This window comes from Apus apus, chromosome W (assembly GCF_020740795.1).
Source record: "Apus apus isolate bApuApu2 chromosome W, bApuApu2.pri.cur, whole genome shotgun sequence".
Classification (NCBI taxonomy): domain Eukaryota; kingdom Metazoa; phylum Chordata; class Aves; order Apodiformes; family Apodidae; genus Apus; species Apus apus.
In genome coordinates, this window is record NC_067311.1 from 2,207,363 (window position 1) to 2,234,548 (window position 27,186).

The 27,186-nt window shown below is 43.7% G+C and overlaps 2 protein-coding genes across 4 annotated transcripts in view; one reads left to right on the forward strand and one right to left on the reverse strand.

Annotated features, from left to right (window-relative positions):
* Window positions 1–27,186, forward strand: part of LOC127395183 (uncharacterized) — a 432,114-nt gene that overhangs the window by 262,820 nt on the left and 142,108 nt on the right. The gene's annotated exons all lie outside the window — the stretch shown is intronic.
* The window catches only part of LOC127395192 (guanine nucleotide-binding protein G(q) subunit alpha), a 150,013-nt gene that overhangs the window by 31,470 nt on the left and 91,357 nt on the right, over window positions 1–27,186 (reverse strand). For all 3 annotated transcript variants that reach the window (XM_051641763.1, XM_051641761.1, XM_051641762.1), the window contains 2 exons: window positions 20,735–20,863; window positions 19,331–19,460 (listed from right to left, as the gene is read on the reverse strand). In XM_051641763.1, coding sequence (XP_051497723.1) covers window positions 19,331–19,460; window positions 20,735–20,863 — 259 coding nt within the window. The remainder of the gene's footprint in view (window positions 1–19,330; window positions 19,461–20,734; window positions 20,864–27,186) is intronic.

A 27,186-nucleotide genomic window follows, 5' to 3' on the forward strand; every position in this document is an offset into this window, starting at 1 on the left:
TTTGCTGGACCTTGTTCTCACCAACAGAGATGGGCTGGTGAGTGATGTGAAACTCAATGGAAGACTAGGCTGGAGTGACCATGACACTGTAGAATTCAAGATCCTTAGGGCAATGAGAAAAGTACGAAGTAAGCTGAGCACACTTGATTTTAAAAGGGCAGACTTTGATCTCTTCAAGCATCTGCTTGGTAGGGTAGAATGGGACAAAGCCCTGGATGGGAAAGGAGCCCAGGAAAGCTGGTCCATATTCAAGGAACACTTCCTATGTGCCCAGGACCAACATGTCCCTACAAAGAGGAAGGCAGGAGTGCCACGAGGCCTGCATGGATGAGCAAGGAACTCCTGGACACAAGTGTAAAAACAAAATTTACACAGGGTGGAAGCAAGGCCAGATACTCTGGGAGAAGTACAGAGAAGTAGTCAGAGAAACAAGAGATCAGGTTAGGAAAGCAAAAGCACAGAGAGAACTGGATCTGGCAAGGGAAGTTAAGGGCAATAAGAAAGGTTTCTATAAGTACGTTAATGATAAAAAGAAGACTAGGGGAAATGTGGGCCCACTTCAGAAGGAAACAGGAGAGCTGGTCATCCAAGATGTAGAGAAGGCTAAGGTATTCAATGACTACTTTGCCTCAGTCTTCACCAGCAAGGACTCTGGTCACACCCCCCATGTTACAGAAACCAAAGGCAGGGACTGGGAAAAGGAGGATCCCCCCCATTGTAGATGAAGAGGAGGTTCGAGACCACCTAAAGAACCTAAAGGTGAACAAGTCCATGGGACCTGATGGGATTCACCCGCAGCTCCTAAAAGAACTGGTGGATGAAGTTGCAAAGCCACTGTCTATATTTGAGAAGTCATGGCAGTCTGGTGAAGTTCCTGCTGACTGGAAATGGGGAAACGTAACCCCCATTTTCAAGAAAGGAAAAAAAGAAGACCCAGAGAACTACAGGCCAGTCAATCTCACCTCTGTGCCTGGCAAGATCTTGGAGCAGATCCTCCTGGTGACCCTGCTAAGGCATGAGAACAACAAAGGGGTGATTTGTGACAGCCAACATGGCTTCACTAAGGGCAAGTCCTGCCTGACTAATTTGGTGTTTTTTTATGATAGGGTCACAGCTTCGGTGGACAAAGGTAGAGCAACAGACATCATCTACCTGGATCTGTCCAAAGCTTTCGACGCTATCCGGCATGACATTCTCGTCTCAAAACTGGAACAATACAGATTTGATGGATGGACCACTCGTTGGATAAGGAACTGGCTGACTGGTTGCACCCAAAGAGTTGTGATCAATGGCTTGATGTCCAAATGGGGATGTGTGACAAATGGTGTTCCTCAAAGGTAGGTACTTGGACCAGTGTTATTTAACATCTTTGTCAGCAACATGGACAGTGGAATTGAGTGTACCCTCAGCAAGTTTGCTGATGACACCAAACTGTGTGGTGAAGTCAACACGCTGGAGGGAAGGGATGCCATCCAGAGGGACCTTGACAGGCTCAAGAAGTGGGCTCATGCAAACTGCATAAAGTTCAATAAGGCCAAGTGCAAGGTTCTGCACCTGGGTCGAGGCAATCCCATGCATTAATAGATGTTGGGAGGAGTAAGGATTGAGGACAGCCCAGAGGAGAAGGACTTGGGGGTAGTGGTGGACCAGAAGTTTAACATGAACCATGAATGTGCACTGGCAGCCCAGAAAGCCATCCATATCCTGGACTGCATCAAAAGAAGCATAGCCAGCCGGTCGAGAGAGGTGATTCTCCCCCTCTACTCTGCTCTGGTGAGACCTCACCTGGAGTACTGTGTCCACTTCTGGAGTCCCCAACATAAGAAGGACATAGAACTCCTTGAGCGTGTCCAGAGGAGAGCCACGAAGATGATCAGAGGGCTGGAGCACCTCCCCTATGAAGACAGGCTGAGGAAGTTGGGGTTGTTCAGCCTAGAGAAGAGGAGGCTCCATGGTGACCTTATAGCAACTTTCCAATATCTGAAGGGGGCCTACAAGAAAGCTGGGGTAGGGCTTTTTACACGGGTGTATAGTGAGAGGACAAGGGGCAATGGTTTGAAGCTTAAAGAGGGGAGATTCAGGTTGGACATGAGGAAAAAGTTATTTCCTGTGAGGGTAGTGAGATGCTGGAAAAGATTGCCCAGGGAGGTTGTGGATGCCCCCTCCCTGGAGGTCTTCAAGACCAGGTTGGATGGGGCCTTGAGCAACCTAATCTAGCAGGAGCTGTCCCTGCCCATGCAGGGAGGTTGGAACTAGGTGATCTTTAAGGTCCCTTCCAGCCCAAGCCATTCTATGATTCTAGTTAGCGAGGCTCATTGAGAGGGCTTTAAACTAGGCTTGAAGGGGGATAGAGGATAAAACCAGGCCCACTGGAAATGAGCCTAGGGGCAACAAGAGGACAAGAGTTACTAGGGCTCATCCAGAGAGCTTTAAACCAGATTCAAAGGGGGAAGGGGATACAGCTGCGCTTGCTAGAGAGGTGCCTCCGTGTTGTGGCTCAGCACTTGTGGGGCAGGATGCTAGTATTTTTCTTTGAAATGTTTATACACTAATGCATGCAGCATGGGGAATAAACAGGAAGAACTAGAGATCTGTGTGCGGTTGCACAGCTATGATCTCATTGCAATCACTGAGACATGGTGGGATAGCTCACATGACTGGATCATTGTCATGGATGGGCACGTCCTTTTTAGGAAAGACAGGCCAGCAAGGTGAGGTGGTGGAATTGCTCTTTATGTGAGAGAGCAACTGGAATGCATTGAGCTGTTCCTGGGGTCAGATGAAAAGCAGGTTGAGAGCCTATGGGTAAAAATTAAGGGGCAGGCCAATACGAGGGACACAGTTGTGGGTGTTTATTACAGGCTACCAGATCAGGATGGGGATGTTGATGAGGCCTTCTACAGACAGCTGAGAGTCGCCTCACAATCACAAGCCTTGGTCCTTATGGGGGATTTTAATCACCTTGTTATCTGCTGGGGAGACCACACAGCCAGGCAGGTACAGCCCGCTAGGTTCCTCCAGTGCATTGATGATAACTTTTGACTGAGGTAGTGGAGGAACCAACAAGGAGAGGTGTACTACTAGACCTAGTATTGACAAACAAAGAAAGACTGGTAGAAGACATTAAGGTTGGGGGCAGCCTTGGTTGTACTGACCATGAGATGATAGAGTTCATAATCATGTGCAGCAGGTACTTCAAGAAGGGCAAGAAACAGGACCCAGGTAACTACAGACCAGTCAGCCTCACCTCCATCCCTGGAAAAATGATGGAGCAGCTCATTCTGGGGGTCATCTCTAAGCACATGGAAGAAAAGAAGGTTATCAGGAGTAGCCAGCATGGATTCACCAAGGGGAAATCATGTCTGACTAATCTGATAGCCTTCTATGATGACATGACAGAATAGATAGATGCAGGGAGAACAGTGGATGTTGTCTTCCTTGACTTTAGCAAGGCTTTTGATGCTGTTTCCCATAACATCCTTGTGGATAAGCTCAGGAAGTGTGAGTTAGAAGAGTGGACTGTGAGATGGATCAAGAACTGGCTAAACAATAAAGCCCAGAGGGTCATGATCAATGTACAGAGTCCAGCTGGAGACCTGTGACTAGTGGTGTTCCCCAGGGGTCAATACTGGGCCCAGCCTTATTGAACATCTTCATCAACGACCTGGATGTGGGGATGGAGCATATCCTCAGCAAGTTTGCTGATGATATGAAGCTGGGAAGATTGGCTGATTTACAGGAAGGCTGTGCAGCCATTCAGTGAGATCTAGACAGACTGGAGAGCTGGGCAAAGATGAACCTCATGAGGTTCAACAAGAATAAGTGTAGAGTCCTGCACCTGGGGAGAAAAAAACACCATGCACCAGTATAGATTAGGGGTTGACCTGCTAGAAAGCAGCCCCATGGAGAAGGACCTTGGGGTCCTGGTGGACACCAAGTTACCCATGGGACAGCAATGTGCCCTTGTGGCCAAGAGAGCCAATAGTATTTTGGGATGTATTAAGAACAGTGTGGCCAGTAGGACTAGGGAGGTTCTCCTCCCACTCTACTCTGCCCTCATAAGACCACATCTGGAGTATTTTGTGCAGTTCTGGGCTCCCCAGTTCAAGAGGGACAGGGATATACTGGAAAGAATCCAACAGAGAGCTACGAGGATGATTAAGGAACTGGAATCTCTGTCATACAAGGAAAGGCTAAGAGACCTGGGGCTGTTTAGTCTTGAGAAGAGAAGAAGAGGGGACCTTATTAATGTCTACAAATATCTGAAGGGTGGATGTCAAGAATGGGCCGATCTCTTTTCAGTGATGCCCTGTGATAGGACGAGGGGAATCGGCACCAAATTTCAACACAGGAAGTTCCACCTCAACATGAGGAAAAACTTCTTACTGTGAGGGTGACGAAGCACTGGGACAGGCTGCCCAGAGAGGTTGTGAAGTCTCCTCTAGAGACTTTCAAGACCTGTCTGGATGCGTTCCTATGTGATCTGCCCTAGATGTTCCTGCTGCAGCAAGGGGGTTGGACTTGACTATCTTCAGAGGTCCCTTCCAACCCCTATGATTTTATGATTCTATGATTGTTTTCCTAAGGCATAAAGATAGATATATGACATTGGTGTATATATATAGCATACATATTATGTATCTATAGGCGCTAGTGAAATTCCTTACTCAAAAGTCAAAGTAGAAAGAATATTATATTTCTAAATACTTGTGAAATTTATCTCCAGTCTTGTTAAAAAAATCACATTTTCAATCATATTTATACTGAGATATATATAACTAAAATATAGTAACTCTGACCAAAATTATTTAAACTGGCATTTCTTCCTCAATTTTTTTGGCCAATGGATGTTCTGCTTTACTTTTAAAAATAATCTTTTATCAATGAATATTTTATGCCATCTATTGCCTCTTTAGCTTATCAGTCTCCAGTGATATCTCAGGAAATACTTTTGATTGATTTTTGATAGCTTAAATTTTTTCAAAATTTCATTTAAGCCTATTATAAATGTAGCAGTGTTTAATCCATTAATTTAACTGAACTGAGGAAATCATGTCCTATGTGTCTTTTCTGCTTTTGTCTGTGAATATACACACAAAAAAGATCCCTCTATAAAAAAGCCCACACTTTTATAGACCATCATAGACCTACAGAAGTCATATGTAACTCTTATGTGAACATGGAAAACACATTTGTCCAAACATCAAAAAATACCATTCTGTGTTTTGCCATTCCTATTAGTATTGACTACTTAAGAAGCTCTGCAAATGTAATGAAAATAAGTTCCAAATTCTGCTTTTTGATAAAACTGTAGGTTTCTCCAGATCCACTGGTATAACTCAGGGAAAATTTGACCTATAGGACATAATAAATTTATCAGAGAGCTGATCTCTCACTACTAATTCTCTCAGACTTTTCTGGAAAAGTGAAAAGGTCAAACACATATGACAATTTAGCTTTTCCCTTCATCACATCATATCAGATTGAGGGAAGATTTACTTAATTTACAATATTAATAATGTAATGACCATATTATGTCATATGGATCAAATTTTGTCCTCATTTCCACCAATGAATCTAGACAGACTTGCTCTATTAAGGGCAGAATTTGGAAATATCTGCCCTTTTATACTAATTTAAGAATTTATACTCATTTAAGAAGAAAGGCATTTCAAATCTATACATGATGTGAAATTTTTGAAAGAGATGTTTCAATATACTATCCTTAACAATTTTTCACATTTTGTATGCATGCAAAAAAATCAGATGCTTAGTTACATAGAAACTAGATACATACTCAAGAGAGGAGAGATTACAGTTTCTGAGCACTGGTTGTTAGAGGAGTCATAGTTATAATACAACTTGGGTAGTTACGTATGCTTTTCTTCTGATTTGAAAACTCTGATTCTTTAATTGCAGATTTTTGTAGCTGGATTGCAATTTCATGGATATATCATTTAAGCCTCATCCTACACAGGACTATGAAAGACAGGCAGTCTGAACACTTGTCTCATTTCTATGCATGATATTCCCTTACAGAGTAGTTGAAGACTTAACTCCTCTATCCTGGTTTGAGCCAGGATGAAGCCAATTTTCCTTTTACTGATTTTTTTTTCCTTCAGTAAGCTCTCTTTTAACTAGTAGCAGAGCGTTCCAACTAAGACTGATAACAATGGAATGCTTTTCTAACTGCTGGGTCTTCAAGGTCACACCTTTACTCTGCCAGCTCAGACACTATGGGGAGATCTATGACCTCCCCCATAGGAGGCTGAATTAGACAGACAGCAAAATTGGCCAAAGATATTCCATTCCATATATCTACGTAAGCTCAGAGGAAGGTCAGAGATCACAGAAGACAACTTCCTTCCTTCTTCTTCTTCCCTTCTTTTCCATCCATGGCTGGCGTCCGGGGAGGACTCCGTCCATCCATCACTGTTGACCCCTAGGCTCGAGCTCTCCTGACCCTCATAACTCTCTGCTTTCTCCAGCAGCAGTCTGGAATATTTTGGGACTGTTCGCAGCTAAGGAGAGTGCTGTGGGCGTCGCTGGGGGTGGGGGGAGGCGAGAGGCTTTTGCACATATCTGAACATATTTGTATATAATTGTATATATTTTCTTATATCATTAGTGTTTAATTGAAGCTGTGTAGTTTAGTTTTCAATCCAGCCAAGTCTCTCTCTTTTTCTCTCTCTCCTTCCCTACTTGGGTGGGAGGGGGAGAGGATCGAGAGCATTGTTGTCAAACCTGAGTCAAATGGTGACACTCCTCTAAGGATCTGAAGACAGAAATGGTGTCTAACTCAATCTCACACATATCCAGATTAGTAAAAACCCTTGAGATACACTAGCAAAACTTCTCAACTTACTATAGCCTCATCTGATTTATAATCAGCAGAATCTCTATAATGCACTACATACTGAAAAAACAAACTTGAGCCTTAAGAACTCTAAAACAATTTCAGAATGATGAAGGGTAATATAAGAAAACCACAGATGCAATGAATGGCAAATAATAATTATTATATTTATACATGAAAATGTGATTAATGGAACAATGTCTTAACTGAAAAAAAATCGCACAAATAATTTAAAAAGTATAGTTTTCTTTGTTAAAGCATACTACAAGGAAAAAGGCAATATCATGCAATGGACAAATTAGAAAAAGAAAGCAGGTCATATTACAAAAATCATACTGTTTAATCAGGCCATGAAAGCAATGCAAGAGTAGCAGCAGAACACTGCAAGTTGTTGATCTCTTACAAAGATGACAGGCACAAGCATCCAAGGTGTGGGGAACGGTCCATCTTCTCTCCCCCCACATAAGACTAAACAAAATGCCTTTCAAGCCAGCAAAGCAAGAGTGGTGCCTTTTTACTGATTTAGCCAAGGACAGACTGGAACAGGCCTCTTGCTCTACCAGATAACTCCACAGCAAGAAAAACAGCATAAGGGTTATGATAACTGGCAGAAAAATGGACACTAGGTTAAAGACTGCCTCTGTCAGAGTATGTACCTGGCCAGTGCTAATTGGCTAATTTGAACAGTGGCACCACTCGAACAATGATTTCTGATCTATAAAAGAGGGCAAGATCCGCAGGCCGGTGCTCTCTGCCTGACCGGGACGAGACCCTGCTGCAGTACCTGAACCTGCCTGGAACGCCAGCCTCGCTGTCCGGAGGAGCCGAGAGGGAAGGGGGGGCTGCCCCGCGACCGCTGCCCGGAGAAGCGGAAATGGGGGGGGCCTCCTGTGCCGGCTCCGCGGGGACCCTGCCTGCCCAGCCTAAACCAAACCGGACCAAAGTAGGAGCTTGCCCAGCCTGCCTTCGCCACCTGCTTCGGGACTAAAGCCGTGCTTGCCGCAGCTGCTGCTGCTGGGAGGGGTCGCCCCGGTTACCAGGAAGCCGGCCCCCCCACGGATCTCCTGCCGAGCCTGCCAGCCGCATCCCGGGAACCACGCGCTACGGAAGGAGGGTAAATACACACACACACACGCTCTAACTTTCCTGCCGGGCTCAACTCCTACCCTTTCACTCCATTGATTTTACACTCCTCCTCGGAGTGTGCCTTTAATAAGACCATAGTACCTTTGAATCCCTTTTCCAATATACACCTAGACAACCTCTCCTGAACCTTGATCCCTTAATTTGTGTTGACCCTTAATAAACCGATTAATTCGTAAACTAAACATTGGTCTCAGTAGCAATTTGTGAGCGTGGTGGGAGGGTATTCTAATCTACCCTCTAAGATACGGTCCCGCAGCGGCCGTTCCTCTGTGAGAGGCGAACGCCACGTGTGACCCTCGGGCTCATTCACAAACCTCTCCACACTGGGGGGGGGAAGTCGCGGAAACATCCTGACAGCCGGTAGCCCCCCAATACTGGCCCGCGACACAAGGATTAGATTATTTCACAGTATCATATTGATGCTATCCATAAGATGAAAAGTAGGGCATTTATACAGGCTCTTTCACTTTGGTGCTGAAATTGTAATACTGTTTCTCAGTTCAAAATTTATTTGAATTTTGCAGAGTGTGAAAAAAATATTCATTGACTGATTATCAAAGTACCCAAATTCAGTTATTGTTTTCCTTAATGAACCTGTCACATCATAGTGAGGAATAAGAATATTTCTTAATTTAAGGTGAGAACTAGCACATTTTAAATCTTTTCATATTTCTGTAGCACCCACATTCTGGCAAAAATACACTTTGCTTTATGTAGAATAAATAAATACATTCATGCTTTCAGGGACTGGAAGAGAAGGGAAAAGAATGGGAATAAAGAAGTGTTCTGGTAAGCTAAAAAAAAATCTATATAGAATCATAGAATTTTGGGGTTGGAAGAGACCTTTAAAGGTCATCTAGTCCAACCTCCCCCCTGCAATGAACAGGGACACCTCCCACTAGACCATGTTGCTCAGAGCCCCATCCAACCTGACCTTGAATGTTTCCAGGGATGGAGCATCTATCTACCACTGCTCTGGGCAACCTGTTCCAGTGTTTCACCACCCTCACTGTAAAAACTGCTTTATTATACCTTGTCTGAATTTACCCTCTTTCAGGTTAAAACCATTACCCCTTCTTCTGTCACCCTACTTCCTCCCTCAACCTGCTGGTCACACTTCTTTTGATGCAGACCAAGGTGCAGTTGGCTTTTTGGGCTGGGAGCACACATTGCTGGCTCATGTCCGGTTTTTCATCCACCAATATCCTCAAGTCTCTTTCTGAAGGGCTGCTCTCAATCCCTTCATCCCCCAGCCTGTATCGGGGGTTGCTCCAACCCAGGTACAGGACCTTGCTGAACCTCATGAGGTTCACGTGAGCCTACTTCTCGAGCTTGTTCAGGTCCCTCTGAATGGCATTCTGTCCCTCAGGTGTGTCAACTGCACCACTCAGCTTGATGTCATCTGCAAAGTTGCTGAGGGTGCACTCTATCCCACTATGTCATTGAAGAAGAAATTAAACAGTACTGGTCCCAATACAGACCCCTGAGGGACACCACTTGTCACTGATCTCCATCTGGACATTGAGCTGTTGACCATCCAGCCAGTTCCCTATCCACTGAACAGTCCACCCATCAAACCCATATCTCTCCAATTTAGAGAGAAGGCTGTTGTAGGAGACTGTATCAAAGGTCTTACAGTAGTCCAGATAGATGACATCCATAGCTCTTCCCTTGTCCACTGGTGTAGTCACTCCATCATAGAAGGCCACTGGGTTGGTCAGGCAAGACTTGCCCTTGGTGAAGCCATGCTGGCTGTTTTGAATCCCCTCCCTGTCCTCCATGTGACTTAGCATAGCTTCTAGGAGGATCTGTTCCATAATCTTCCCAGGCACAGAGGTGAAGCTGACAAGTTGGTAGTTCCCAGGGTCCTCCGTTCTACCCTTTTTTAAAAAGGCTGCAATGTTTCCTTTTTTCCAGTCATCAGGGACTTCACCTGACTGCCATGACTTTTCAAATATCATGGAGAGTGACTTGGCAACTACATCAGCCAGTTCCCTTAGGGCTCTGGGATGCATCTCGTCATGTCCCAATACAATACTCAGCTTGGTGTCATTTTGATATCTGCCTTGTTGGCCTTTCCCGTGACTTTTACCCATAAGCACTCGATCTTTTCATCTCCATCGTCAAGCTCTAGACAGTCAAAACACTCCCTAACATACAGGGCTACCCCACCACCTCTTCTTCCTTGCCTATCCCCTTCTGGAGAGTTTGTAGCCATCCATTGCAGCACTCCAGTTGTGCAAGTCTTCCCATCATGTTTCCATTATTGCAATTACATCCTAGTTTTCCAGCTGCACAATGGCTTCCAGCTCCTCCTGTTTGTTACCCATGCTGCGTGCATTGGTGAAGATGCACTTCAGTTGGGTTATTGATCCTGCTACCTTTCAGGGGGTAGAAGCCCAAATTCCTATGTGACTGTTCTCAGGGGCTTCTGTGGTTTCTAACACATTGGCAACCCTTGCATCTTTGCTGCCATGTGGATCTCCATCCCCTACCTCCACTGAGGTGGCTAAGGTGCTGCCTGAATTATACAGGGACATTTCAAATGTGCTCCAGTGTATTCAGCCGGCAGAGTGAAGGTGCGACCTTGAAGACCCAGCAGTTAGAAAAACATTCCACTGTCATCACTCTTAGTTAGAACACAGTGTGACTAGTTAAAAGAAAGCTCAATGAAGGAAAAAAAAATCAGTAAAAGGAAAATTGGCTTTATCCTGGCTCAAGCCAGGACACAACCACTCCCCTCAATTGGGTATTGTCTTGGTTTGAGCCAAGTAAGCTCTCTTTTAACTAGCAGCAAGTGTTCCAGCTTGTGGACTGATAACACTGAAATGTTTATGTTAATGCCGAGATTCCATGATCACATCTTTGCTCTGCCAGCTCAGACACCCCTGTAGGGGAGGTTGGACTAGACAGATCACACCGAGGCTCCGTCTGGGTAACTACATTATTCTTAGTGGGTGCAGAGATATGGTCTGCCATGGCTCTCTGCCTGGTGTACACCATACCTATTGTTGGGGCCAGTTTCTAACTGCTAACTGCCCTGATGATTCTCCCTTCCACACCTCAATTTGCTGCAGAAGAGAGTCTCCTATGACGATAAACCATCTTTTTTTCTTTATGGAGGTGGCTTTGATGCAAGGTGTAGGCCAACTTAACCTTGGTGACTCCTTGTCCTGGTTTAAGCCAGGATGAAGCCAATTATCCTTTTACTGATTTTTTTTTCCTCAGCAAGTTTTCTTTTAACTAGTCACAGAGCCTTCCAGCTAAGGCTGATAACGCTGCAATGTTTTTCTAACTGCTGGGTCTTCAAGGTCGCACCTTCACTCTGCCAGCTCAGACACTACGGGGAGATCTTTGACCCCCCCGTAGGAGGCTGAGTTAGACAGACAGCAAAATTGGCCAGAGATATGCCATTCCATATATCTATGTAAGCTCAGAGGAAGGTCAGAGATCACAGAAGACAACTTCCTTCCTGCTTCTTCTTCCCTTCTCTTCCATCCATGGCCGCTGTCCGGGGAGGACTCCGTCCATCCATCACCTTCGACCCTTAGGCTTGAGCTCTCCTGACCCTCATAACTCTCTGCTCTTCTCTGGCAGCAGTCCGGAATTCTTCAGGACTGTTCGCAGCTAAGGAGATTGCTGTGGGAGTTGCTGGGGGTGGGGGGAGGCGAGAGGCTTTTGCACATATCTGAACATATTTGTATATAATTGTATATATTTTCTTATATCATTAGTGTTTAATTGAAGCTGTGTAGTTTAGTTTTCAATCCAACCAAGTCTCTCTCTTTTTCTCTCTCTCCTTCCCTACCTGAGTGGGAGGGGGAGGGGATCGAGAGCATTGTTGTCGAATCTGAGTCGAATAGTGACACTCCTCCAACCTAGGTGATCCATTGTCCTCTTCATTGTTTGGTTTCACTTGCAGAGCCTCATACCTATTGCACAAGGATACTGGGGAAGATGAAGTAGTCACAAAGGAGATGCACCTGCTGCACCAGACAGGAACTTGTTGCCATCCCCGCCTGATCCCTCAAGTCACCACATTCTGCCAGGTGGAGAGAGGATAGGGAATCTTTTGTATCATGCATCCTGTATGCCTGAATAGGTCTGTCCCAGGGAAGATAGGGTGCAGCTCCAGTAGTCGATGTCCTTCTCATACTCCCTGATACTCCTCAACCTACTCACTTCCTCCCTGTAATCTCCTGAACAAAGTTTCTGTTAAACAGTAACATTATTTTTTGGGGGTTTTTTTCCCTTCCCTCTTCCCCTGTACTCCCATTCTCCTCATATAGATTAAGAAAAAGCCTAATTGTTTGCTGACTGTATTGTAACAAGTCATCTTTGCTAGTTATAGATTTATCCTTTTATTAGTGTGAATCACTTCTATCTCAACATTTATTTTTTGAAACTTCTTTTGGAGGGTTTCTCGTGTGGTGCCAGTTACATTCCTTCTCCTCAGCAGTGCATTTCAGAGGCAATATATTCTCCAAGATTTTCTCCTGTGTTCATAAGGTCTTCTAGCAGGATTCCTTCTAGATTATGCACTGGATGAGCAGACAGTGAGAAGATCTGAAAACTGGCTGAATGGCTGGGATCAGAGGGTGGTGATCAGTGGCCCAAAGTCTAGTTGGAGGCCAGTAACTAGTGGGGTACCCCAGGGGTCAATACTGGGTCCAGTCCCATTTAACATAGAATCACAGAATGGTTTGGGTTGGAAGGAACCTTAAAGATCATCTAGTTCCAACCCCCTTGCATGGGCAGGAACACCTCCCACTAGACCAGGTTGATCAAAGCCCCATCCAACCTTGCCTTGAACACATTCAGGGAGGGGACATCCACAACTTCCCTGGGCAATCTGTTTGTGTCTCACTACCCTAATTGTAAAAAAATGTCTTCTTTATGTCCAATCTAAATCTGCCCTCTTTCATTTTAAACCCTTGTCCTGACACTTGGTTAAAAGTCTTTCTCCGTATTTCTCATAAGCTCCCTTTATATATTGAAAGGCTGCTACGATGTCTCCCCAAAGCTTTCTCTTCTCCAGGCTGAACAACCCCAACTCTCTCAGCTTTTCTTGATAGGAGAGGTGCTCCTGCCCTCTGATAGTTTTTGTGGCCATCTTCTGGACTCTATCTAACAGGTCCATGTCCTTCTTGTGCTGGGGCCCCCAGAAGTAGATGCAGTACTCCAGGTGGGGTCTCACAAGAGCAGTGTGGAGGGGAAGAATCACCTCCCTTGACCTGCTGGCCACACTTTTTTGGATGCAGCCCAGGATACGGTTGGCTTTCTGGGCTGCAAGTGCACATTGCCAGCTCATATCCAATTTTTCATCCACCAGTATGCCCAAGTCCTTCTCCTCAAGGCTGCTTTCAATCCATTCTCCATCCAGCCTGTCTTTGTGCTTGGGACAGCCCCAACCCATATGCAGGACCTTGCACTTGGTCTTGTTGAACCTCATGAGGTTCACAGGGGCCCACCCCTCAAGACTCTTAAGGTCCCACTGAATGACACTGTTGCTCATCTTTCCAATAAAGTTTAGTTTTATAACGTTGTCAGACTCCATTACTGTTCAGACCACATTATTGGCATCATTTACAGGATGGAGTCTTTTTGACAACTACTGGACGCTTCAGGAAAGGAGCAAATTTGGAGCTCCCCCCAATGGGAGGAAGATTGGATCCAAGATAATTAGACAGATCCCCAGGCTATTCGGGATTAATTTGAACAGTGGCATAAGGCCAGACATTGCAAACGGGGAAAAGGTAAAAAATGTAGCTTAATCAGCCTCCTGACTTGTGCCCTTGACGCTGCCTGGGGTGAAATTACCGGGCTGTGCAGCACTCTCAAACAGGCAGGATAAGCTAAATGAGGGGCTGAGTGTGATGAGCATAAGCTGGCCCTTGAGGCCCAGAGCAATTGTTCTGGTACAATGACCCAAGTTAGGGCCACTATCTATCAGGACAATGATAAGGATGATAATTGGGACAAGGACAAAAATGCCCCTGAAACAGACCCTGACCCCCTTCATTTCCCTACAAGGGAAGACACCTCTGCCCTTCCTCTACCTGCCTTGAGCACTCATAGGGTGCAAGTTCTGCTCCCCGTGTGAAGTTTTGTAAAAAGCCAGAAGGCTGGGTGGAGCAGCTCAGGAGGCTCTGGTGCACTGAGGCAGCTCTAACTCACCTCAGTGATGGGGATTGCAGGACACGGGCTCTGCTTGCCCTGGCTGCAGGGGTGGGTGCTGTGACAATAGCTCCTGTGCCACATGGTCAAATGCAGAGGAATCTTCACCTGGGCAGAGGACGAGGCACTTCCACCAGCCAGATAGAGAGGGGAAACCTCTGATGGTTTCTGCTGGAAAGGGAGTTTATCCACTTCCCAACAAATCAATAAATTGCTGAATATTTTAGTATAGCTTCTGAATGGCTATCAGCAGGTGAGCCCTGTCCCTTCCCTGTGAGCCTTGCAGTGCCTCATCTTCAGCCTCTCCTTCCTCTCTCTTACAGTGCTGCCTGAGAACTGGTGGGCAGATGTCCACCACCAGATGGAGATACACCTCCTAGTTCTGTTTCCCGGCAGACCTTTTTTTCATACCCTATATGTCCTAGTCCAAATTAGAAGCTGTTGTGAATGACTGGTGCTCAGTCATCTTTGTTGTGGACACCAGGGACCAAATCTCATCATTGGATCCACAGACTGCCCCTTTGGGCTGTCCTAGAAGTGATTTTATATTACAGGAAGGGATAATATCCATGATGACTCAGCCCAACTACTGGACCACCCCAGACAAACAGACTGATCTGTGTACTGATTTTGGCTGGGATAGAGTTAACTTTGTTCAAAGCAGCTCATATGGTGCTATGTTTAGGATTTGTGACTAAAACAGTGTTGATAACACAGGGCTGTTTTAGTAATTGCTGAACAGTGCCTGTACAGCATCAAGGCCTATTCTGCTTCTCCCACTGCCCTGCCAGTGAGTAGGCTGAGGTGTCAAAGAGGCTGGAGGAAGGAGGAGGGGAGGGGAATGTTCAGCATTATGACGTTTGTCTTCCCAAGTAACTTTTAACATGTGATGAAGCCCTGCTTTCCTGGAAATGGCTAAACGTCTGCCTGTCAATGGGAAGTAGTGAATGAATTCCTTATTGTTTTGCTTGCATGCACGGCTTTTGCTTTACCTATCAAACTGCCTTTATCTCAACCACAACAATCTGGAAAAATCCTCCTGCTATATTGCTGTTTATTCTAAATATTTTATTTGTACTAATGTAATTTATTCCAAGCAAGCCCCTCTTTTGAATATGCTGTGTATGCTGTTCTTAGGGATGGTCCACCAGAACCTTGCTGATTGGGATCCTAACTTATTAGTTCTCACATCTCAGGCACTGGCAAATGTCAGAAAGGAAATAAATTGTTGGATTTGTACACAACATCCTGCATCTGGGCACCAAGGGGTTCCCATGGTGGGAATGCTGGTATTGATGGAATTGTGGGGCCACGCACCTAAAACTTTTGTCAGATATTCAGGCTAATCTCTCAACCACTGATCATCCACTGCCACCTTGATAAAGAATGGATCAAAATTCTATGTCCTTCAGAACTTTATGGGCTATGATTGGTCCCGTAATAAACTACAAAGCACGGGGTGGGGTCCATCCTACACCATGCAAACCTACCATGCCAATATTGACATGCCTGAAAGACACCACTTGCTGCCATGACCTTAGCACAATAGGTGCCCCTGGCCTATACTGGCTGTGCAGCAGTTGTGCCATGAAAACCCTCCCATGGAGTGAGAGGGGACCTGCACACTCAGACTAATAGTGCCTGGAATGCATGGTGAAGAAAACCTCTATGTGACCCATGTCCACAAAAACACCCTGTGACATCAGTGTGGTATTAACCCTTTGGTAGAATGAGGATCCAGATTTCACCAGTTTGCCTGGATCCTCCTTCCTTGGCTAGGGTTCTCTGAGCTGGAGAAAGCAATCATCAGTCTCTCTACTACCCTGGAAAATATAAAAAATGTAACAGCCAATGCTATCCAAGCACTGCAGCAAGAAGTTGCTGAAGTATCACAGACTAGGATTGAAAACCATCTAGCCTTAAGAGTAGTTGCTGGTCATGCAAGGTGGCATTTGCGCATTAGTAAATACTACCTGCGTCTGTGTCTGTGTCAACCAAGATCTATGCATTGAGACCAAACTTAAGAAAATCCAGGAACAACTAAAACTCTTGCATCAGGTGGAAACTGAAAACATCAATTGGAAAATTGGTGAATTGTGATCACAGCTTCATTCCCAGACCTTGGGGTAGTTGCCAAATTATTCTGGCTGTACTTTTGTAATTATCTTGTTTATTGTCACTGTTCATGTTTTGTTTCATATCAGTGGATGGGGTTGTAGATTGTGCTGTAAAGCATTTTCCCAGTCACGGTCAAGCCACTCCCAGACCTGAGTTGGGGCCAGTAGATATAAGTGGATGCTGGTTGTAATCTATTTCTGTCGTGGTTCCTTGTCTCTCTCCTGCCTGGTTTGCCAATAAAGTCGTGGTTTAGGCCCAACAAGACAACAAAGGAAAAGCCACATGGCCGCCGCTCACTCACCTCCCCCCTCCCCCGCATATACTGGAATGAGGAGGACAAAGCTCATGGGTTGAGACAAGGAGGGTTCTTCACCGATCAGGGTCCCGGGCAAAACAGACTCAACTTGGGGAAAAACATAATAATTTAATTTCACAGTAATCAAACACACACGGGACACAGACAACACAAAGAGCAGTGCTTGCATGTGTTACTCCACCCCTCCCTTTTTCCCCAGGCCCAAATTACTTTGTTCCTGGTTTTTCTCCCTCCTTCCCTCCAGTGGCACAGGGGGACACGGGATGAGGTTTACAGTCAGTTCACAGGCTGGTGGTTCTTGCCGTGCCATCCTCCTCAGGAAGGATTCCTTACAGTCCTTCCCTGCTTCCCCACGGGGTCCCTTCATGGGACTGAGTCCTCCACGAACCTCTCCTTCACAAGCCCTTCCCACGAGGTTGGGAGCAAGCTGCTCCAGCATGGGCTTCACACAGAGTCACATGCTGCTTCGGGAACCACCAACTCCTCTGGTGCTGGGGTTTTCCACAGCTGCATAATCAGAGTCCACTGGCAGCAAATCCACTGGCCACAAAATCCAAGTCTACTGGCCAAGTTCACCCCTCCTGGTGCCTTCAGGGAATGTTCCACCACGTTGCTCCATGAGTGCAGGGGTCAGCCTGTCATCTCGCCATGGGTTGCAGGGAGACTTCTGCTAGGGCACCTTCTTCCTCACCAACCACCAGCACCGGTCTCCTTTTCCAGCACAGCTCTTCTCCCCCAAGTGCTTCTCTGCTCAGGTGTTCTTTCGTATGTTAATCGCAGAGGTGCATCTATTGTCTCCCTAATGGCTCCTTGGCTGGTTTTGGAGCAGAGAGAGCTTCTCGGCTTCTTACCGGAGCCACTCCTGGCACCCTTCCCCGCTACCAAAAAAACCACCAAACCAGAACAATTTCACAGTCTCTCTTGTAGCAATTGGGAAGATGCCATAGTAATAACCTCCGAGATGCCTGTGCAACTGATACTTGATAGAAGTGACTCTATGATACACATATAATGATGCACCAGCTTTCTACCTCTGACTTATACCCCGCAGGTGTCAGAACACCATCCTCACCTAGCTTATTATATAATAGCCCACAAAAATAACATCCTAGCCTATAACTCCATGTCAAGTGATCATTTGAGAGAATCAAGGGGTGGAAGTGACACCCTACCTCCTGACACCCTGCCCCTTGACCAATAATGGCAGACTGCAAACACTGCTCCCTGACCTACATTGTTGCAACTCTCTTCCACATTTAAGAGGCATTTGCATCTGGCTGTTTCTGTCAGATGACCCAGACATCAAATGTCACTGGCAGTTCACCAGAGCCATGGCATTGCTTATTATCCCATGTTCGCTATTGGTGATTGGATGAGTTGCTATATAGGGGAATTGTTACTCATCTTTCTTACTTCCTCAATGAAGTTTTGTTTTATAACATGTTGTCAAGACTCCATTACTGTTTGGACCACGACATCAAAGATATACGTCTTACAAAACAAAATAAAAACATTCTGATACCAGCCAAGTTAAAAGAATACAAAAATAAACAGAATACAAAAATAAATTACAAGATGTATTCACTATATAAGCAACTGAAAATTTCTTCTTTGTAACAGATATACTTTTTAAGGGAATGTCTGATTATAGGAATAATGTAATGAGATTTCTCTCTTTTATGGGAAAAGTATAAATTTAGAAGTTTTCAGAGCTCTCAGTCTTTCTTAAAAAAGTAATACTGAAGAAAGTTGAGAATACAATCATGACTGCCCAGGAACAGCTGCCTTACCTTGCTATGTCGACCCTTCTCTTAAACAATGAAATCAACATGTATACACAGTTGTGAAGAACATTAAAATGCTTTATTTTTGTCATCTAACTTCTGTAAATGAATGTTAAAAACTTGCATACAACAGTGCTGGTGAGTAACGCATGTAAGTTTGATGAATACCAGGAATAGTCTTCATGAAAGAAAAAAATCCAAATATTAAATTCACCCCCTACTTTGAAAAACAGTACACAAATCACTGTGTACTACTGTATTTTGCCTGCTTAGTTCATACATCACCACCCATGAGTTTCTTATTTCTGTTATTCTTTGAAATAGCAATACAGGTAGAAAATATAAGCCAATATAAATCCTATACTTTAAGTCAATGGAATGAACTTTATTACTTTAGGGTTTGTTCTAGCAAAGAACCTATGAATTTTATTTCCCACTGTCTGCTACACAACATTAACTATGAAAATAGCTACAAAAAGAACATTTCTCTACAGTCAACTATTCCACTATTAACACAAAATAGGTTCCACTGACCCTCAATGGAGGAGATCAGTTTGTGTCATGTTATTTGAGGATTAGTCTCTTAATCCCTTTAGAACTTCTCATTTCATTACATGTACTTGCATACAACTGCTGGTAGACATTTGAAAATCAACCAGGACTGGACAAGCCAGCCTGCTTTGAAAATGTCTTAAAAGAACTGACAAATTTGAGTTTTGCTGTTTAGCTTGGAGTATTCAATTTAGGATTATACTTTACTGGTCCAACAAATTTAATATCCAAATAATTATGTAAAAACACACACATTTCTACTGAAGCTCTCTACAAACTTGTGCTTTAATAACATTTTAAATAACATTTAAAATTTAAAATTAAATTTAATGAAAATATTTTTTTCTTAAAAACTGGTGATTTATGCTGATGCTTGCTTACCTCATTGTCTGACTCTACAAGCACTTGATCATATTCACTGAGAGCTACAAGGAACATGATAGATGTGACATTTTCAAAGCAATGTATCCATTTTCTTCTTTCCGATCGCTGGCCTCCTACATCCACCATTCTGCAAAATTAACAATGACCCCATCAAATCCACAAATACCTTAGCAGATAAACATACAATCACATATGGAACAGTGAATTCAAGAATTTAGTTGAAAACACAGTTTGGTTTGTTTTTCTTAAACATTTTACAATTTTTATTAAAGTCTAACGGAATGTGTTGTAAGTAAACCAGTTATTGTATTTGCTTTTTAGTCTCAAATTTTCTGGCAGAGCGTACTCCCAATTAATTATGAGTCTCAATGTAACTAGACACTCGGGTCTAACTTAAAATTGTAATTGCATAGTTATTCTTTAAGCAATTGTATTTGCACTCAAAATGAACTGTGGGGAAAATTATTGGTAGGAGTGATATTAAACTTACCAAATATCCCTTCTCTCTAAAAATAAAGTACAAAAGCGGTACCTTTACATTTCATAAGTTATTATTAATAAAAAAATGGATTTACTAATTGTATTGAAAAATTACTTCCTTTTTTTCTATCAATAACTACTTTCAGAAAAAGATGTCTGTCTGTTTCTCATCTTCTTAACATCTTGTTATGGTTTGAGTGGGCCCAGTTAAATTTTCATGCTGATAGAAGGAACTAGAGAGAGGGTCTTTAAAACCCTGAAGGACCCAGAAGGGTCAGAACAGAGAGAGCTCAGTATCCCCTCCCACTTCCTGCCATACTCTATAAAGGCCAGAAGAACCAGAAGCCCAGCCCCTTTTTCCTGTGCCCTTCTTCCTTGCTGCTGTCATGCCCTGCTCGTGTTTTCCCCTCAGCTCAACCACGTGTTCTGCAGAATCCAACTCCATAGGATGCTGTGAAGAGTTGTGGACCCTTTTCCTGAGTCAGCCTTGCCGCAAGGGACCCTCACTCACCTATTCCTGCGATCACTGGGATTGGATTTTGTATACGTGTGTAAGTGTATATATCTGTTCCTCACCCCATGTGTTACTGTCCTTTCCTTATTCCAGTAAACCTGTTCCAGTTTTAATTTCCAACCTTTAAGTCTCTCTTCCTTATTCCCCTTTTATCTTCCCTTGGGAGGGTGTGGGGGGGTAATAGAGAGCAATTTTGTCCTCTGTTTTGGTTTTTTTTTTCTCTGACCACTAAACTGAGACATCTTTAACAACAGCTGCTAATCATATATGGACAAAAACATGAAAATAAAATGAACAAGCTCAACTTTTAGAAACATTGAACAATTTGCACTTTTAACCAATATCCTATATATGGTATTACTAATGTAAAAGAAACAAAGCAAATGGGTGTCAAACTTTTTTTCTACCTGAAAATGACGCTTTGTAAGTCAAATGGATATTCAATGATCCCTGTTGTTGGGACTCGAACTCTAAGCACGTCTTGCTGAGTTGGCAGATAGGCTGAATCTGCTATGCGGTCCAAGTCGTTAAGATAACTATAGATGGGGAGAAACAACAGGAATGCAAGGCAGTGATACCATAATTCCCCTGAGGAAAAGAGTAAGGAAGACTTGGGAAAAAAATGGGATGTGGGAGAGGAAGAAGTGCAACAGAAAAAAGAGCAATATCGATGTAAAAGAGGAAAGGAAATCTAAAGGAGTGTTCCATTCTCCCTTTCTGGTCATTTTCATAGCTTCAAGTAAATTGTACAAAAGGACAGCATGATTATTATGATTTGAATATAAATTTGCTTGGCTTTCACATGTTGAATCACCAACAATTTAAAATTTTCAGTTCAATTCTGATTAAAGACAAATAATATGATAAAATTTGTAAGAAATATAATAATGTAATTTTATCTGAAACGATAACATATTTCTTGATAATTACTCTGCAACGTCTACAAAGGATAAACATCAATCTCTCAAGTGACAGTGAACTATTAATTATCAGTTTCAAAATGGTAGGAGGATAAATGGCACTCTTTGGAGATAAAAGAAAAAACTCAACACTAACAAAAAACTCCACCTGAAATTCCTGCATCCAGACTAAAACTTCTGATCAAGTTCATGTCTGCAGTACATGAAATATGCCCCAGACATTTAGCAAATAATCTGAAATGGCAATAAAATTGCTTTTGAGGGCTTGTTAACTATAATACACACTTCTAAGCTTTTGCTTAATGGTGGTTTTAAAGTATAAAGTAGCAGTACACTGGAGGTTTTAATTAACTTTCATAAGAGATTCTTCAAAAAAAGAATTAGGTGCACCAGGCAGCTTGGGCTCTCCCCCATATCTGGGAAAAAAGACTGAAAATTATGTTTTTGTGTATTTGATTACTTCCAAGCAAAAGAATGACCTAGTTGGTCAGAGTTAGCTACTGGTAAAATAACCTAAGGCTGCCCTGATTAATTCTATGGGAGGATAGTAATGTATTCTTTGCAATTTATCAAATCATTAAATATCACTAAGCTCTAACTGTATTATTTTATTCATAGTTATTATTCAAGGTGTATTTTTTTAAATAAATCCACACAAGGAATAATTAGACTACTCTATATAATCTGAATTATTTGTTATGCAACAATGAAAGTAAGTTGTTATGAACAATGAATGACAGAAAAAAAGCTATTCGAGTTCTACCTTACAGCAAAAATACAGATGAATTAATTTGTTAACTCTGGGAGGGAGCCAGAAATAGTATCAAATTTTTCTCACTATGATTTTATTAATGAAAGATTAAGCTGACATGAACATTGAATATGAGAATATTACACATATTCGGTGTCCTGTTTCTGAAGAATGCATATTCCAGGTTACAGTGAAATTGTGAAACCTCTCTATGAGGTGACCCAAAAGAAGAGTGACCTTAAATGGGGTCCTGAGCAACAGAAAGCTTTTGAGCAGATTAAAAAGGAGATTATGCAGGCAATGGCCCTTGGACCAGTTCGAACAGGGCCAGACATCAAGAATGTGCTCTACACTGCAGCCAGACACAGCAGTCCTAACTGGAGCCTCTGGCAGAAAGCACCAGGGGAGACTCAAGGTCGCCCCTTGGGATTCTGGAGCCGGAGCTACAGAGGTTCCGAGGCCAACTACAAAACAACTGAGAAGGAGAAAATTGCAGCATATGAAGGAGTTAGAGCTGCTTCAGAAGTGATTGGCACTGAAGTGCAGCTCCTCCTGGTGCCCAGATTACCAGTACTGAGCTTCGTATTCCAGAGTAACCTTTTTCCTATCCATCATGCCACCAATGCAACTTTGAGTAAATGGACTGCTTTAATTACTCACTGAGCTTGAGTAGGAAGCCCGAATCGTCCAGGTATTGTGGAAGCAATTACAAACTGGCCAGAAGGCACACACTTTGGAATGCCACCACAAGAAGTGGTGAGACGGGCTCAAGAATCTCCACCATATGATCATCTACCAGAGACTGAGAAACAATTTGCTCTTTTCACCGATGGCTCCTGTCGTCTTGTAGGGAACCACCGGAAGTGGAAAGCTGCTGTGTGGAGTCCTACACGACTAGTTGCACAAGCAGCTGAAGGAGAAGGTGAATCAAGTCAGTTTGCAGAGGTAAAAGCCATCCAGCTGGCTTTGGACATTGCTGAGCGAGAGGGGTGGCCAAGACTCTATCTCTACACTGACTCATGGATGGCAGCAAATGCCTTGTGGGGTTGGCTAAAGCAGTGGCAGCAGAACAACTGGCAGCGAAAGGGTAAACCTATTTGGGTTGCTGACCTGTGGAAAGACCTTGCAGCTCGGATAGAGAAACTGGTGGTAAAAGTGCATCATGTAGATGCACACGTGCCTCTGACGAGCCACTGAGGAACATCGACACAACCAACGAGCAGATGAGGCTGCTCAAGTGTTCCAAATAGACAGACTGAAAACATAAGGGTGAGCTCTTTCTGGCTCAATGGGCCCATGACACATCAGGGCAGAGATGCAACATACAAATGGGCTTGTGGCCGAGGGGTGGACTTAACCATGGACGCTATTGCACAGGTCATCCACAACTGTGAGACATGCGCTGCAATTAAGCAGGCAAAACGGTTGAAACCTTTGTGGTATGAGGGGAGGTGGTCAAAGTACAGGTATGGGGAGGCCTGGCAAATTGACTACCTCACACTGCCTCAGACCCACCAGGGTAAGCGCTATGTGTTTACAATGGTGGAAACAAGTACAGGATGGTTGGAAACATATCTTGTGCCTCATGTCACAGCCAGGAATACTATCCTGGGCCTTGAGAAACAAATCTTTTGGAGGCATGGTACTCCTGAGAGAAGTGAGTCAGACAATAGGACTCATTTCAAAAACAGTCTTGTCAGTGACTGGGCTAAAGAGCATGGTATTGAGTGGATATTCCATATCCCGTACTATGTACAAGCCTCAGGGAAAGTTGAAAGGCACAATGGTTTGTTGAAAGTTACCCTGAAGGTAACTTGTGGAGACATGGTACTCCAGAAATAATTGAGTCAGACAGTGGGACTCATTTCAAAAACAGACTTGTGACTGAATGGGCTAAAGAGCCACAGGGAAAACTGAAAGGTACAAAGGTTTGTTAAAAGCTACCCTGAAAGCAATGCGTGGTGGAACTTTCCAAAACTGGGACAAAATTTGGCAAAGGCCACCTGGTTAGTTAATACCAGGGGATCCATGAATCAGGGTGGTCCTGCTCAGTCAGACCTTTACATACTGCAGATGGGGATAAAGTCCCTGTGGTATGTGAAAGAAACCTGCTGGGTAAAAGTGTCTGGGTCTATCCTGCTTCAGGCAAAGGTAAACCTGTCAGGGGTGTTGCTTTTGCTCAGGGACCTGAACATACCTGGTGTGTGATGATGGAGGATGGAGAAGTACAATGTGTACCTCAGGGTAATCTGACTCTGGGGGAGAATCCTTAATTTGACAGCTGGTAAAATATAGATCCTATATGTAATATATGGTATGGAATAAGGGGTGGAATGTCCTGGTTTGAGCCAGGATGAAGCCACTTTTCCTTTTACTGATTTTTTTTTTTTTCCTTCAGTAAGCTTTCTTTTAACTAGTAGTAAGTGTTCCAGCTGGGACTGATAACACTGAAATGTTTATGTTATTGGCGGGACTCCAAGGTTGCGTCTTTGCCCTGCCAGCTCAGATGCTACCGGGAGATCTATGACCCCTCTATAGGAGGCTGAATTAGACAGACAGCAAAATTGGCCAGAGATATTCCATTCCATATATCTTTGTAAGCTCAGAGGAAGGTCAGAGATCACAGAAGACAACTTCCTTCCTGCTTCTTTTTCCCTTCTCTTCCGTCCATGGCCGGCGTCCGGGGAGGACTCCGTCCATCCATCACCGTCGACCCCTAGGCTATGCATCCTTTGACCCTCATGACTCTGCACTCTCTCTGGCAGCAGTCTGGGAGTTTTCAGACTGTTCGCAGCTAAGGAGAGTGCTGTGGGAGTTGCTGGGGGTGGGGGGAGGCAATAGGGGTTTTCATGTTCCTGAACACGTTTGTATATAATCGTATATATTTTCTTTTATCATTAGTGTTTAATTAAAGCTGTCTAGTTTAGTTTTCAATCCAGAAAGTCTCTCTCTCCTTTCCTACCTGGGTGGGAAGGGGAGGGGATTGAAAGCATTGTCACTGGTTTAATTGCCAATCCTGAGTTGAAGTGGGACATTTGTAAAGATGTATTGAACCACATATCTGAGAAAATTTTTCGTATTCAGAAGTTACTACTCTGAAAATATTTTCTCAGAACCCCATCTAGTTTCTGCAAATAGAAAAGAGGGCTTGAAAATCTGAACATTTCATCTGTCCTTTGATGTTTTACATAAAAAACAGAGTGCATAAGATGATCATAAATTTGCTGGGGTGGGGGAGAATCCATAACAAATCCATAATCACCATCCTAGCACAAAACACTGTTGTCATTAAGTTCCAGAAGCACCACTTTATCCTTTGAAATGACATCTTTTCCTCATCATCATTCAGTTCTGCTCAAGTTCTTCTCTTTCTTACACATGTAGTAAAAAGAAAACCTATATGCTTATATAAAAATTATATATGCTTGAAAATAAAATGTATTACAAACAGCTTGTATCAGGTCACAGTCCTGAACATCACTTTTACAAACTGTGTTTTGATGTTTTATCGTTATACATTAGTTTTAGAAAATATCTCATGTTTCATTCAGTTGCCTTTATATTATAATAAATTTTTTGTTTCTCAGATTTGATTGAGTTGCCTTTATCTAATAATGAAAAAATAGAAAACAGTTGCAGAGCTATACCTCTGATAGCTAAGCACAATGAAGGTGTGAGATTAATCAGCTAGCATGTGTTACAAATTGTATGAATCATGCATTCAACTCCCCTAGATATACACAGTTTCATTGCAAAAAACAGAGCTCCATGAGCAGAGCCGCCTGCTTGTTGATAAAGACAAGATAAAGATCACCTGATTGTTGATAAAGACATTAAAGAGAGCTCAACTCACTCAAGGCACTCAAGATGATCTTCTCCATAACCTTTCCCAGCACCAAGGTCAGACTGACAGACCTGTAGTTCCCCGGATCCCCCTTCTGGCCCTTCTTGTAGATGGGGGTCATGTTTGCCAACCTTCAGTCAACTGGGACCTCCCCAGTTAGCCAGAACTGCTGATAGATGATGGAAAGTGACTTGGTGAGCATTTCCGCCAGCTCTCTCAGTACCATTGGGTGGATACCATCTTGCCCCATAGACTTGTGTTTGTCTAAGCAGACCATGAAAACTTATCTAAATTTACTGTCTATAAGTGACGTTTTGAAACGTTTTCAACAAAGAGTTGTGGTGCATGGAGTTAAATCCAGTTGGTGGCCGGTCACAAGTGGTGTTCCCCAGGGCTCAGTATTGGGGCCAGCTCTCTTTAATGTCTTTATTAATGATCTGGATGAGGGGATTAAGTGCACCCTGAGGAATTTTGCAGACAACACCAAGTTGGGTGGGAGTGTTGATCTGCTTGAGGGTAGACAGGCTCTACAGAGGGATCTGAACAGGCTGGATTGATGGGCCAAGGCCAATTGTATGAGGTTCAACAAGGCTAAGTGCCATGTCCTGCACTTGGGTTGCAACAACCCCATGCAACACTACAGGCTTGGGGATGAATGGCTGAAAAGTTGCCCTGTGGAAAAGGACCTGGAGATGTTGGTTGACAGTCACCTGAATATGAGCTGGCAGTGTGGCCAGGTGGCCAACAGCATCCTGGCTTGTATCAGAAATAGTGTGGCCAGCAGGACTAGGGAAGTGATCACCCCCCTGTACTCAACACTGGTGAGGCCACACTTTGAATACTGTGTTTAGTTTTGGGCCCCTCACTACAAGCAAGATATTGTGGTTCTGGAGTGCATCCAGAGAAGAGGAATGAAGCTGGTGAAGGGTCTAGAGTACAACAAGTCTTATGAGGAGCAGCTGAAGGAACTGGGATTGTTTAGTCTGGAGAAAAAGAGACTCAAGGGAGACCTTATCGCTTTCTACAACTCCCTGAAAGGAAGATGACAGAAAATTACCTCAAGTTAAGCCAGGGGAAATTTAGACCGGATATTAGGAAAAAATTCTTCACCAAAAGGGTTGTGAAGCCTTGTAACAGGCTACCCAGAGAAGCAGTGGAGTTACCATTCCTGGAGGTAGATGTGTAGCTTAGGGACATGGTTTAGTGGTGGACTTGGTAGTGTGAGGTTTACTGTTGGACTGAAACTTAAAGGTCTTTTCCAACCTAAATGATTTTACAACCACAGCTACAAGGCCTACGAATAACATTCCATGCACAGATGGATTTGGTGTTTTAAACTACATG